At 43.3% G+C, this 15198-nt stretch overlaps 1 protein-coding gene across 1 annotated transcript in view; it reads left to right on the top strand.

Annotated features, from left to right (window-relative positions):
• Positions 1-4920: 4920 nt before the first annotated feature.
• Positions 4921-15198, top strand: part of LOC144097754 (multidrug resistance protein mrp-7-like) — a 59980-nt gene continuing 49702 nt past the window's right edge. The window contains exons 1-4 of the mRNA XM_077630392.1: positions 4921-5017; positions 5326-5445; positions 9530-9658; positions 10901-11063. Of these exons, the coding sequence (XP_077486518.1) occupies positions 4935-5017; positions 5326-5445; positions 9530-9658; positions 10901-11063 (495 nt within the window). The 5' untranslated portion in view covers positions 4921-4934. The remainder of the gene's footprint in view (positions 5018-5325; positions 5446-9529; positions 9659-10900; positions 11064-15198) is intronic.

The following is a 15198-nucleotide window of genomic DNA, read 5'->3' as shown; positions in this document are numbered from 1 at the left end:
AACCGCAAAAGGCGCCTTTTGATAGCACTGCAATAAAACGCGAAATCAAAGTATACTCAAATCTGCGATCACCCAAACGTTGCATCGCGTGAGTAATAGAAACAATTTACCACTATCCTGCCAGAATGAAACGGAACGAATTCGTGCTCATCTTCTGCATGCAAAATCATTTTTTGAAAGATTGTTGGTGCAGTGCCGAGTACATTGATGTTGTTGACTTTCGTGAGTCTCTAGCTCAGATTCGTGATATATAGGTTGAATTAGAAAGAGAAACGCAATGTAAGTTGTTCCAATTTACTGGTGCTGCACGGGAGGACGGCTCACTTTAAGCAGAGGTAAACTATTAGAAAGAAAATGATTACGACTGCGAATGTAACATAGACCTAGCTCGTTTATTTATGCTGCGCAGTCACCCACTATAGAGGAGCACATCAAAGGGAAATTTCTGGCATTTCATATTTTCAAGCCCACAAATATGATTGCAAGTTAAAAGGAAAACTGCTCCATGCGTCATTTTCGGACGTTGATTTATGCTTCTAGCGTATGCTTACTTTTCGAGCCTAAATTACTTGTCAAGCTGTGAGCTTTCGTACCATTTGCTACAATTTTATGCAGCATACTTTTGTTTATTGCTAATAGGTGTTACTTATGACAAATTGTCAGTGAACCCATTATTATGTTTGTCTCAGCTGTCGATGGAAGACATCACCTTCTTCTGCTATACCAAGCAAAGAACAATAATAATTACCTGCGAAGCGTTGCTTACCTTCGGAAACTTTATCGCTTGCGGGTTTGCGGATATGCCGACGTCCTCGGAAAGAAAGACCAAGGTATGTCCTGGATTGTTTGCAGCCCAGTGGCGTAGAGTAAGAAAAAAGGCGTCCGGGGTTTCAGGTGTTATTTTTGTGGGACTTACATGTCGTATTTTCTTCAGCCGGTATGTTTACGTGTTACGCCATTCGCAGCAGACTGTCTTCCTTAAGAGTTTGCATATCGTGAATATATGATAGACGAAATATTTTTCCGAGAAGCTGCGTAATTTGTTTTTGTTCCGTCTGTGATGTCTAAAACAGATATCTAATTTTATTGAGGAGAAGCAGCAAGTCAGAGAATAATAATTTAATCCGATCTCTCTCACGATCTTGCATAAATAATTGTATTTGCTATTTATTTCACTCATGAATAAAACTGGAATCGCAGCTCCTGCCACTGTAATTACGGCGTGCATTCAAAGTTTGAAAGCCTTAAAATTTTCTTTACAGCACAGCATCTTTGTAACAAGAACTGTTTTAGCGATCATGTGAAATAGACATATCAGAGAACCAGAAATATAAAATAATTTAGATCTTAAATTATACTCTGCATAAAAGAGTTATGATACCTGTGGGAGTTTCCGAATATGCCTGCAGAATATTGCTAAAATGTAACCATCCGATGAGGTATAAGATCAAGAATTCATCCGCTTACAAGGCAAACAGCTCCAACTCTCACAATTTTAGTACGTGTTTGGGCTGCTTAGTAGCAGGGCTGTAAACACACAACAACATGAGTATAATAGATTTATTGTAACATTACCAAAATTATGCGCTGTAAAAGAATATTTTTTCATAAACAAACTATTATTATTTAAACGCCAGAACAAATTTTTCTTTTTTTTTCATTCAGGCACCGCACCTATTGAACAAAAGAAATATTCTGTTGCATCAGCTATCTGAAAATGAAAACTCTCGTTTAAAACAACAGCTAAACTCTTTTTGTGTGAGTGTGTGATTGTGTGATTTGTGCGAGTGTGCAATAGCGGCGACAGGACAACTGAAAAAAGAACTCCTACTTGTGCTTGAGTAATACTTCTTTTTCTTTGACGTCGTTTTTCAATTAATTTCAGCACAATGAATCACCGGTTATATGAAGTCATTTCACTAGAAACTGTACTAACTGGCTTGCAGTCCCAGTTCGCACGTAACGGCTAGTTTCAGACATGTAAAATAGCGCGTGGAGAGCACAGGAAATTAAGAGTGCCCGATGCGCTATAATTCTCATCCTTGGGATTACTAACGTGTGGAATGCCCTGAAACATGGAACAGTTAGATGGTAATATATTTGGCTATAAATAGCGATAAATGAAATACAGGCTATATTTCGCTGATGGGAGGTGAATGTACGCTGAAATCAGGCTACGTGTCTATGCTCGTTCTTGTCTGGGGCTGCCACCGAACAGTTTTGCCTGTCATGGTGAAGCATAGAAAACTACCAAGCAAGTCTAAATTAATTAAATCATTGCTTTTACAACATGGAGAATTTGCTAAACGGATATGTTTACAGCTGAAAGAAAACGTTATTTTTTGTGTTTTTTCATTATAATGTATATGTTGTCTTTTAATACCCTTACTTTATTCCCGCTGATGAGAATAAAAATAAACAAGCAGACCAGAGAGGAGATGGGCTTTAATACCCAATAAAGAGGGAATGCATGATGGTTGCAGAGTGGTGATTCATAATCACAATTATAACTTTATAATTACATCTGAGAGTGCTTACAAAAGGTATACAAAAGAAGGCCCCTCAGTCGGCGACATTGGTGAGCTCTTGTGCAGAAATAAACATGAAAGAGACTGAAACAAAGCGCGGGAAGTTAATAAATAAGGGTCGCACAAAAGCGATTGAAAACATAACTCAGAAAATATGAGCATAAATTTCAATATATAAAGAAATATTACTTAGCAACGTAACGCTGTTTATACTAGGAAAAATGAAAGAATATCGTGAGAAAACATGTTTAGAGTAACGATGTAATGAACAAAAATTCTGTTATTAGTAGGCACCGCAAACTCAGATTACGTTTTAGCTTTATATTTTTAAATGACGTAATGTGCGTGAAATATGAATGCCCAGAGGTGTTGTGTTCTGTAAAGATTAATGCGTGAACTTCCGCCAGAGTAAATTCCCAGAAGCCAACCGTGTAATGTTGCAATTGTTGTGGTCGGGTGAAATCGATGTCACACGGGGTAATTTACAAGGCGTTAAGCTGGGCTCGTTGGTTATTGGTCTGGTGCAAGCGCTGCTTCCACTACAAGAAAATAGTAGGTGTGTGTGTGTGCGAGAGAGAGAGAAGCCCTTTAATGAAAAAGCAGAGAATTTAACCGGCGTTAAACAATCGCTGACATGCTATTCTGCGTGGAGGAGGTAATTCCGGAGATAAAGATGCAAGGAGAGTTGTGCGTAAAAGGTAAAATGAAAAAAGGAGAGCAAATAATATGCGGGCATTAAATGCGCACTAAGGCGCATTAGCGTGAAATGATGTAACGTATTAAGTGATGAAGTCCATAATCCGACAAATGGGCTAACAAAGTTCACTGCTTGAAGAATGTGTGAGGGTAATATGCTAGATGAAATAAGAGCTTGCCAAGATGTCCAATGTCCTTTAAATACGCCGACAATTAGAGTCCATTGCATGTCTTTGTAGCCTAGGACCGTAAGGGACCTATAACACTGTTCACTGGGCACTGGGAAGAGCTTCTCCATGCAATGTTTACAGTTCGCACTCTTGTCAGTACATGCAGGGCACTCAGGCAGGATATGCTCTACATTTCAATCGAACCGCAATTGTCACAAAGTGGACTTTTAATTTGACCGAAGCGATATCGCAAGCCGTTTGTAATGTAGCGCTCAGGCGAAGTCGGTGATAAAGTGTTCCAGATGGTGAGGAAATCTGGATGGGAGCCTTGATCTATGATGTGGGTCGACTGAGTAAAGAAATGACTAGTGATGTGTCGGCAAGCTCCAGAGAGAATGCATTTCTTCTGGAGCAAATATTTTAGCCATTTGAGAAGCATCAGATTTCATGAAGAAGGTACGAGCGTGTCTCTGATGATGGTGGCCTTTACGGGCCCCTTCGACTGCTTTTCCATTGGCTAGAATGCCACAGTGTGCTGGTATCCACGCAAATGTTATGCAGTGGCCTGCGGCAATAGCCAAACGATGTATATATCTGAGGTCAAGAGAAACGAGCTGATGATTGGTTTTCTTCACCTGGTTGGAGAGGATACACAGAGATGCTTTGGAGCCGGTAAAGATAACCCATTGGTCGGGGGTTTGGCGCAGAATATAGGAAACAGCTTCTTTTATGCACCGAAACCCAGCTGTCGTATAGATATGGCCCTAGCATTGGGTGTGCTGGAAGTGAAAATTGTGATGATTTATTGTGAATTATCGGAAGGGATGATATAGTAGGGCAGTAAGTCTCTCCTCATCATCTAATGTTGAAGTTATATGACCGTGAATAATTAAATTATGCAGTAAGATTAACGTGTCGAGCTAAAGCATGGACATGGTTTCAAAAGAATTGTAACGCTGGGTGCCATTTTCGTATACATGTATATTGTATATTCCCGAACCCTGAGATGAGTACCGAGCGGAACGCCCTGAAGGATGGCACACTTTGATGGTAATATGTTTGGCAGCATAGCGATAAGTGTTACAGAGGATACGTTTCATTCATGAATGGTGAACACCTGAAATATTTTTTAGAGGCGTTAATATGAGGTATGTTGTTACCACAGGCGGACATTATTTTTTTGAGGATTAAGTTTAGAACCTGGATAATAAATTTAGTATCGAAGCTAAAGTTAGCAGTGCCGTCCATGTATAACAATCGTGTCCAAGCAAATGTATAATAAGTCGTATGTTTTATGCATACAAAAATAAAAGTTGCCTTGAGGCGAATCATTCAGGCACACCTATATTAGTAGTTTGAGGCTGAGGGTGAACATCCCTAATGTAAACAGTTGGAGTTGCCTCACAGACCTGCTTTTTCCGTGATATCATTAATTGCCCTCCTTTCTTTTCTGTAACATATGTGCGCCTAGTGAACTGACTATCTAGGTATAAAACTCAGTTTTTCTATTTTGGAGCCCAAATAGTCTCCTCCCTTTGCTATGGTCTGTTTTCAGCCTGAAAGGTGCCGTGCCCTGGACGGCTGCTCTCCTTTTTCGAGAGTTCTTTTGACAGTTTTGCTCAGGTAAGCACCAAAGCGTCAAATGTACTGTCTGACTAAATTGCATTGCAAAGGGGAGTATACTAAAAAATGTATTTCTTTTGCCCTGTGAAGTTGAATAGTTTTACGCTGTCGTTTGAAAAAAACATATGGCTTATCAAACTGCATGTAAACGGCAACATATGGGTGTAGAACGGCATTACAATTAGAATGATGTTTGAATAAATTGAGAGTGAACACTATTTTGTTTGCTGAACATGGTCTGCGCCAAGCTCATTGCATTTAATCACAGGGCTCATTACAGCTTGTATTTTTTTGTTCTGCCTTCGCAGATTTTTGAAGAACACGATTATCCGATCAGAGGTAGTCGTGCGGGACATACCAAGGCTAACGCATCGTCTACGGTGCAACTTGAACATCGAGGACAAATCCCAGGATTTACTGAGAAAAGCGTACGTGTTGCCTATGAAGTCACGCTATATCACCTGAATGGAAACCCAGACGCGTACGTTTAAAAACTGAAAACTGTCATCTCTGCCTGTATACTGCGTTAAAGCGTTTTTGTAAAGTTTAAAGTGCTGGAATCCTTGACAGCGTTAACAACAGCTTAACGCTGGCACCTTGGAGAAAGCTTGGTGACAAAAAGATTGCGCATTTACGCACCACAACAGTGATATATAGCTTTTTTTTTCGTGACGGTCATCTTAAAAAAGTACGTAAAATTATTCTCCTCCCCGAAAGAACGGAAGCATGTTCGTAGAGAATAATTTGGTTGCCAGTTTTTTCCTGTCTGGAAGAGAGAGCCGGCTTTCGCAAGGAAGTCAAACGTAACAAACGTGGAAAAGGAGCGTAATATATTGTGAAGTATTCCGTCTAAACCAACGAATTTTGTTTCTTTTTATTCTCATGAACTTGGCACAAGTGCAGTACCTAGAATGCTTTCTCCAGTCGGGTCAAAAGTGATCACCGAATGGTCGGTTGCGACAGGCACTCGAGCTGTTCCATAAGCCGCCACGTTCATTTGGATACCGTTAAAATCATAATAATAATAAGTGGTTTTTGAGGGAAAGGAAATGGCGCTGTATCTGTCTCATATATCGTTGGACACCTGAACCACGCCGTAAGGGAAAGGATAAAGGAGGGAGTTAAAGGAGAAAGGAAGAAAGAGGTGCCGTAGTGGAGGGCTCCGGAATAATTTCGACCACTTGGGGATCTTTAACGTGCGCTGACATCGCACAGCACACGGGCGCCTTAGCGTTTTTCCTTCATAAAAACGCAGCCGCCGCGGTCGGGTTCGAACCCGGGAACTCCGGATCAGTAGTCGAGCGCCCTAACCACTGAGGCACCGCGGCAGGTCAGTTAAAATGATCAGGACGCTTTTTTCAATCGCTAAACTAAAAGATTTTGTGCGTTAATTTTGGCATATTTTTCGATCGTATTTATGCGTCGACACCCCATTTTTATTGGCATCAAGTTCGGCGCGTTTTCGGAGAAATTCTCGACTCTGATTGCTGATAATGGGAGCCAAAATAAATCATGCTTAACACGCGCAGAGTACTCATGTTATCTCCTGATTTGTTCCTGTTGCATGTGAACAAGGTGGCCAAGCGAGAATAATTCCGACTATCAGATACGTTTTCTGGGAACGGTCTCTAACCTTCTTTCGCAACATGAGCAAGTCTAATGGCAAAGCTGTACCTAACGTCATTTTGATGTGTTCATTACATTCGTAAAAGTTAACTCACTTGAAGTTACGAAACTTCATTACTTCTACTGGTCAGGACTCTTAAGATAATTATTGAAAAGTTTAGTTTAGTTTACGGGCATTTAACGTCCTAAAGCGACTCAGGCTATGAGAGACGCCGTAGTGAAGGGCTCCGGAAATTTCGATCACGTGGGGTTCTTTAACGTGCACTGACATGGCGCAGTACACGGGCCTCTAGAATTCCGCCTCCATTGAAATTCGACCACCGCGGCACGAGATCGAACCCACGTCTTTCGGGTTAGCAGCCGAGCGCCACAACCCCTGAGCCACCGCGGTGGCGTATTGAAATTAAAATTTATTTGTAAGAAAAAAAAAAAGGCCTAGACCCCTTATCCGATGGTACTGGGCCAGTTGCATAGAGTTGCAGCGCCAGATCGGTTGGCCTAGTATAAAAAGCTGAGAGTATACATGACATCTCATACAAAATAAATTTATGGTACATTGCACAGTAGCCCCCCAAAAAGATTAATAGAGGTTGCTTTCTTCATCCCTTTTTTTTTAACTACGCTAGGTGCCGGTTTAAATATATCTGATATAGTTGTATACAGTTAAATATAGTGCCTGTTGAAGCCCAGAGTGACGGAATATGGAGGCGTAGCTACCTTACCCAACCCATGCGCCCTGGGAAGCCGAGCACCAGGCCGGAACATGACTAGTACCAGGGTGGAACCAGCGGAACACAGACGCAGGACAAGAAAAGGAGGTACACACACCACACCGCTGGACTTGCAACTGATTTATTTCGAAGAAAACCACCACATTTAAAGGATTCCCTGCGCAAGCGCACACTCTGGATGAAGGGAACAACTGTATTAAGATAAAAGAAAGTTATATTCTTTATCCGTGATAAAAACCGAGGGATCGCTGACACACTTTTCCTTGTTTTTCCTGATTAGAAACGCTTCAAGAATTTCACGCTCTCGTCTTGTTCTCCCCCGACCGATAATGCTCGTGCGGTGAAGCAAAGGAGAACATCCCTCGCATACCTTTACATGCAAGGCTAAATTGCTGCCAGTGCCTGAATTGAACGTTGTTCGGTGCTGCCTCAGACGTTCATTGATGCACCCTCCGGTTTGCCCGATGTAGGTTTTCCCACAGGACAATGGGATGCAATATACCACCCCTACTTCACACGAAGTGAACCTCGTCTGGTGCTTGGTTTTACAGGTCCCCTTTTTCTGCGGACCACCAGACATACGGGCGCACAAACCAGATAGTTTCCGGGGGGCAGAAAAAACCGCAGTGACACCGAATTTTTGTGCCACTTTTTTTAGACCATGCGATGTCTTGTGGCAGTAAGGAAGCACTTCAATCTTCTTCCTGTTCTCTTGCGATGGACTAGCAGACTTAGCCGACAGTTTCTTCATCTTATTCCCCAGTGATTCAGCCACTGCAAGCAAAACCGACGAGGGAAACCCAGAATCTGACAACCGCGCGACCTGCTCGGCCAGACTTTGCTGCATGACATGTGGGCAACTTTTCTTGAGAGCGTTCGAAAAACACAAATTTGCGATGCTGCGCTTCACCAGCTTCGAATGCGCCGATCCATATGGCAAAAGCGATTTTTTAGTCCTGGGCGAATATTTCCAACACACGTGCCCATCGGGTAAAAAAGTCAATTCTAAATCAAGGAACCTAATGGTCTTGTCAGATGGAATCTCTTTGGTAAAAGCCAAGTTGTTAGAGCATGCGCTAAAAACATTTAAAAGCTGGTCTGCCACAAGAGTGAGCTTGTCAGTTTCGTTTAATTTTAAAATGACTAGAAAATCGTCCACATATCTGAAAACCCTAATAACACGTGTGTCTTGAATGGAATGCTGTAGAATCGAGTCAATTTTTGCTAAAAAATTTCGCACAGAAATGGCGCTACACACGAGCCAATGCAGATACCTCGGTTTTGCACCACGTACTTGCTGTGATATTGAACAATTGTCGAATTTAAATACACCTTCAACAGCTCAAGGAAAGATTCCAGAGATATGCCACACTTGTTCTGGAAGGAAATTGTCCCCGTTTTTCTGCCCCCCGGAAACTATCTGGTTTGTGCGCCCGTATGTCTGGTGGTCCGCAGAAAAAGGGGACCTGTAAAACAAAGCACCAGACGAGGTTCACTTCGTGTGAAGTAGGGGTAGTATATTGCATCCCATTGTCCTGTGGGAAAACCTACATCGGGCAAACCGGAGGGTGCATCAATGAACGTCTGAGGCAGCACCGAACAATGTTCAATTCAGGCACTGGCAGCAATTTAGCCTTGCATGTAAAGGTATGCGAGGGATGTTCTCCTTTGCTTCACCGCACGAGCATTATCGGTCGGGGGAGAACAAGACGAGAGCGTGAAATTCTTGAAGCGTTTCTAATCAGGAAAAACAAGGAAAAGTGTGTCAGCGATCCCTCGGTTTTTATCACGGATAAAGAATATAACTTTCTTTTATCTTAATACAGTTGTTCCCTTCATCCAGAGTGTGCGCTTGCGCAGGGAATCCTTTAAATGTGGTGGTTTTCTTCGAAATAAATCAGTTGCAAGTCCAGCGGTGTGGTGTGTGTACCTCCTTTTCTTGTCCTGCGTCTGTGTTCCGCTGGTTCCACCCTGACAACATTATGAACCAACTAGCCCAGCAATTTACGCTCATGACTAGTACCCTTTTTTGAAAAACGGTGGGTGACCGGCCGGCAGTGGCAGTCGAACTCACCACTACCGGAGCCGAGGCCAGTGCTCTACCAGGCGGCGAGTGAATGATTAGCATACATTCGCGTGTGCTGTCCCGTTACAGGCAACGGCGGTGGAGCCCTTATCGCGTCCTCTGGCTAGTCATTCGTCACTGCTGGAAGGAGCACCTGTGGGGCGACGCTGTGACGTTGCTCTATTACTTATCGATGATGCTGCGTATACCGCTTTTCCAGTAAGTGTGTGGCCTGAAGGTGCTTTCATGTCACTCTGATGAATAGCAGATCTGGATTTTAGCTTCACAGTACTGCTGGACTATGACTTGGGCCAAGCAGGCCTCCCCATCAAGCGTAAGAATACAAGCGAGAGGAATGACTGTGAGAAGGTCAATAGTAGAATATTTGTAAAAGCAAAGAAAAATAAAAATATGAAAATGTAAGTTTTAATTCGAGTAGCAAACAGATAGCTTAAAAAGGACGAAAAGCAAATAATTCAAGTTTTTGAAAACTGAAAGAATTTCAGTTCTAGGGAAAAACAAGCTTAGTTCTTCAAGCAAAATTGGCGTTTATATATAATAGTTGGTGTTAGTTGTCCGATCTAGCGATTGGAAGAGCTTTCACGCGCTTGGAACGTTTACTCCTCTATGGCGTAATATGGTATTCGAATGAAATGATAACTTATTGGTACTGGAGGGAATTCAATATCTCGGGACGTCACTCGACCGTAGTAAAGGAGTTGGTCCGAATGTTTAGATTTGTAGCGTCCTTTTTGTGTACGCACTTAACTTTTATAACAAATGTCTAATACATCAGTGTCACGTGATGACAGCATAAGTTAGGTCAGATGAATAAATCTAACGCTAAAATTAGTGCTCAGCGTGTGATTCCTAAGTTTTGTTTTTATGTGGCATACTTTACTGCAGTTGTTTCAGAAGTGCGATCTTACCAACCAAACTGATTCGTTAGAGCAATAAGATTGTAATTGAAAACATTACTTGTCGAATTGTTCCAATGGACAAGAGCAGATATTGGTAAATATTTCATGGTTAATGACATCCTAGTCGAAATCAAGAGGAAGAAATGCGCTTGGGCAGGGAATATGTTGCGAAGGCAAGTAGCCGCTGATCCGTAAGGGCAACGGAGTGGATTCCAAGAGAAGGCAAGGGTAGCAGGGCGACAGAAAGTTAGGTGGGCGGATGAGATTAAGAAGTTTGCGGGGATACGGTGGCCGCAGCTGGCTAAGGAGAAGGTTATTTGGAGAGAAATGGGAGAGGCCTTTGCCTTGCAGTGGACGTAGTCAGGCTGCTGCTTCTGCTGACGATGGTCATGATATAGTGCAAAAGTGTAGAAATTGTGTCGAGTTTTTATGTATCCATTAGGTTGTGTCCCCACAGGACGAACGCTTAGAAGAAGAAAGGACAGGACGATGCGTTCTCAAAGTAATAGCGCGGTGACGTCACAATTTCTTCCTGGTGCAGTGGCTTACTCGGCGACGACAAGGGTCTCTCTTTTAATGAGAGTGTTCTCCTCCTCCTCACTTCCTGTGCGGCCCAGTGTCTTCTGTCGAGCGCCTACGCCTATAATATGCTTTGGGCCCAGCTGAGGGCGCAACTTCTGCTTCAGACTGCCGTGTTCAAAAAGGTGACCCCATTTTTTTTTTTTTTGCAGAGAAGCAGCTGCACAAAGAACATACTTTTCGCGGCGCCGTAGCTGCTATTCACAATAGGAGCCAGATTCAGCCCTCTGCGCATAAAAAGGTCACGTGCGATTCTGGAAACATCTACATGGTGCAGTTGTGACAGCAGTATTTTGGCAACGCGGCACACGTTTTCACACACATATATTTTTTATGAGCGGAACGGCCGTAGATTTAGCGCGTACCAGATTCATATGGGCAATGCAAAAGCGGTAGCGACCAGGCTCACTGCGCTCTGTTCATGCGACGGATGTAAAGCCTGTAGCTCTTCTCTCCCCATCTGCGAGGTTGAAGAACATTAAAAAAGCTGATGAATGAAGCTGCACAGTGGTGTACAACAGATGGCCACCTCAGTTAGCATTGCTTTGGGCACGCGTCATGCCGCAAATTTCTAAACATTGGTACCTTAGAAATTAAAAAATAAGTTTGAGCTCATCACATTGTGTGGGCCAATCAACCGGACAAGCACTCGCACACAATTTCTTAGGTTGAAAATGAAATTTTATTGAGAAAAGTCATTATAATTACAAATATGTGATTACTAGAACTTAAAACAGTTCGCGTTTTGAAGCGCGTGTTTGCATCCACAGTTGCCATTCGGCGTGTGCTTAGAAGTACAACTTCCGGCATTCTTTGTGGTGGCGAGCACGTCGTGAAACTCTTGGTGGCGTTGATCCTTTACATTAGATGCTGGAGAGGAGTGCATAAGCAAGAAAGTATTGCATGGGAGAGAGCACCATGCATTTTCATAATTTTTGCGATCAACTGCTTCAGTACTGTGACTTGCAAGCAGCAGTAGACGCAAAATGAGGCTAGAGCGGACTTGGGGGAAAAAGAGTATATCTTCTCACCTAAACGAAAGTATAACTAACCATGAAAGTACGAGGAAACGCGTTCTTCGTTATTTATTTTTTTAATATATTCGCCAATAACCCTCAGACAATGTTACTTTATAGGGAGATACATATACAGACAAGAATTCAAATCAAAATAGGCAAACAAAAAGGTGCAATATCTAAGTATATAAATACAAATTAATACCAACAGAATTAAACCAGTGGATATCAACCAGTAGTATGCCTCTAATGAAAAGCAAAATAGAAAGTACCTTTGAAGAATAAGAAATATGTTGTTCTGAAGCAAAATAACAATAGAGCTGAACGAAACATGGGACAGCCAATTATCAATGCTTCACAGACATTTGTTTTGGGAGGTCCTAACACTTTTACTGTTCATTTCTTTAGCAATTAGAGATCGTGATTATTCTAGTGGACAATCAGTGAGCAATGATAGACAGACATTTGTGTTAGGGGGTCCTGAAACTTGCTAAGGGTCATTTTTGCAGTGAGCGATGTGCGATAGTAGATTATTCCCGTCGACTGTGGTAAAGGGTATGAATAATTTTGAAAAAGGAGAAGTGTGGCATGAAATGCTTTGAACTCCGAACTGGTGACTGCGGCATGAAAGAAATGTTTCGGGTGAGTGAAAAACACCGTGGCCTAGTAAAACGTTGGGCATGGGTTCATGATACTAAAACAGCGCAAAAAAAGATGTACAGGAAGAAAGGTTGGCGCTCGTCTTGTTTGTACCTTTCTTTTTGTCCGTCGGTTTTTGTATTGTTTTAGCATCATGAAACCATAACAACTCGGTTGTTGTTGCGCGGATGCACAGAATTAGTGCTGTGGCCCGAGACGTGATGAGAAAAACTGAGCTTATGGATGTGCTTGTCATATGACATCGTCGCCAGTTGCCTGACAATGAACGGGATCGAATCCAGAATAGGCGGTGCGTCAGGGTATACATCGCTTGTTGAAAGGCTGCGGTTTCTCAGTATTGCTCGAGCGCAGAATGCGGTGTGACCGCATTCATCACCACTGCAGTCGTGTTCGACTTTGCACAGCTCAAGAATTGCTTTCGCTATACGCCTTGCATCCTCTGCATGGGCTCCTCGAAGAGCATGGATTCCGATGAGCGTGTCTCCTACTGGTGCTGTTATGAATGACTCTAGTATTGTTTCTTGCTTCTTGACGCTTCATCGGGCCTCCAGTCGGCCCACTTACTCAGAGGTGCCAGAATCGTAGCCGTTGTCAATTTGAAGCATAGGAGAAGAGGTACTTTTGAGCCGTGTGAGGGCGCCAGAAACAGATATTTATGGAAAAATTTCTCAAGTGAGTGACTGACATGCTATTACCATGTGCACATGGGCCAAACAACATAAGCGAGTGTGACGTGATTCGGTGGATTTCAAATGCCGTGATCGCTCTTCGACAGCTCTCAGAAATGCTTCTGTTAAAACATTTTACACAGACCGTTGAAAGAAACCGGCTGAAAATATTGTGAAAGCAGCACATCAAGCAGCCGATAGAGGGCAGGCTTTTGGAGCGCACCTGACACCTCTACGATACGGATGCGACCTAGCTGGTTACGCATGAGAAACGCTCTACGTCGGAAAACGTAGCTGACAATGGCAAGCATAGAGACACAGATGCTGTGTGCTCTCTATTTTAGGTGCCGTATTTTGCGTCTTTTACCGCAGAGCGTTCGCATGGACCGCTTCAAAATGTCACTACTACTGTGTCCTGCATTTCAGTACACATGTTTCCTAACGGAAACCTTTGTGCATTCCAAACACGAATTGGCTTGTATGAGAGCAAAAAGAGTAGGCTGTCTTCTAGCTCACTTCCTTTAGGAAGCACGTTATTCTGCCTTAGCATGGGGTGCAGTTCCATGATGAAAAATGCGAAATAAAACGGTTGGCAACAAAAGAAAATTCTTGTTAAAACACGTGAAGTTCTAACAGTTACGAAGATTTTAACGTTTCAATCTCGTCTATTAGCTATTTCAATCTCTTCTACTGGCTAACTTCAGAGCCTCCGGTGCCCCGTTTGAGAGCATCCTTCATTTGGAAACCGCGTCAAGTGACTTGCTTGGCGATGGAAATATGCATCCGTTGCAAAGATAGGCAATCAGTGTATTTAGCAATCGAAATCTGCCCCGATGTTTGGTAAGCTGCCCCTAAATTTGATTGTGCTAGAAGATTACTCCCTCGTTACTCCCATGTGGGCTAATTAGTGCTTAGAGTCTATGCCAGACATTATGGTCTCAAAAGTAAATAAACACGGCCTATGGCTCCATCGGCTCTCTTTTTTAAAATCAAGCGTGAAGATGATGTGCTTATATCTCGAGCAGCGCTGTACGATTTGATTCCGATTGTTGCAAGACTGCCCTGCCAAAGCTACTGTGGCGTCCGCGGTAGTACTAGTGTTCGGAGGAGGGATTACTAATAGTTTCCATCATGAGATTTTGTAGCGATAGCTACGTTACGGTAGCATTCCGAGCCTTCAGCGGGGCGGCGCCGCCACGCTGTCACGTGGTACGGAGCAGCTGCCGGCGGCGCGGCGCCATGGCTGCTCTCCTGGTTCGTCACGTGGTTGGTCTCGTGACCACCCACGTGGTGCAGGGCAGCTGCTGCTTCCGGCGGCGCGGCGCGCCGGCGGAACCGGGCTGCCACAGCTGTGCGCATGCGCCGTGTCAAGTGGGACGAAGATTAAGAAGGAACGCCCAGCGAAACGGAGCGGCGAAACACTGACTTTGCAATTCAGCTGAGAAAGTCCACTCGGCGAGCTGTAGCTATCGCGTCACTCCAGATTTAACCACAGCTAAACACCGCCAATATTTCTGCTTAAAGATGCACTAAAGAGGAATCTGAACTCGTCTTTTTACCAAGAGAACTCTATCTGCATGGTTCAGGGAATTCTTAGAAACTTTGAATTATTGTCCTGTGCGGCCGATGACCCTAATTAAATCGAATTAAATGTCCCGGTTCCCGCCTTTTTTTAAACTCAACGCTGTAGGTAGGCGGACTCAACCATCGCGTGGAGTACCTTTCAGCCAGTCCAGTGGTGGCTTCGCTTTCGCTTTTATTTTTTTAGGTTTCTGTGAATAAATTTAGAGCTTCAGTCACAGACAACGTAGCCCCAAATTAGGCCCACGAAAAAGCACGTGGACGTTTTGATTTACCTATCACTCCGCCGATGGTAGAGCGACAAGCCGCCACAAGACTGGCTGACGCGTTGGTTG

This window comes from Amblyomma americanum, chromosome 7 (genome assembly GCF_052857255.1).
Source record: "Amblyomma americanum isolate KBUSLIRL-KWMA chromosome 7, ASM5285725v1, whole genome shotgun sequence".
Taxonomy (NCBI): Eukaryota; Metazoa; Arthropoda; class Arachnida; order Ixodida; family Ixodidae; genus Amblyomma; species Amblyomma americanum.
This window is presented reverse-complemented; position numbering and strand designations above follow the sequence as displayed.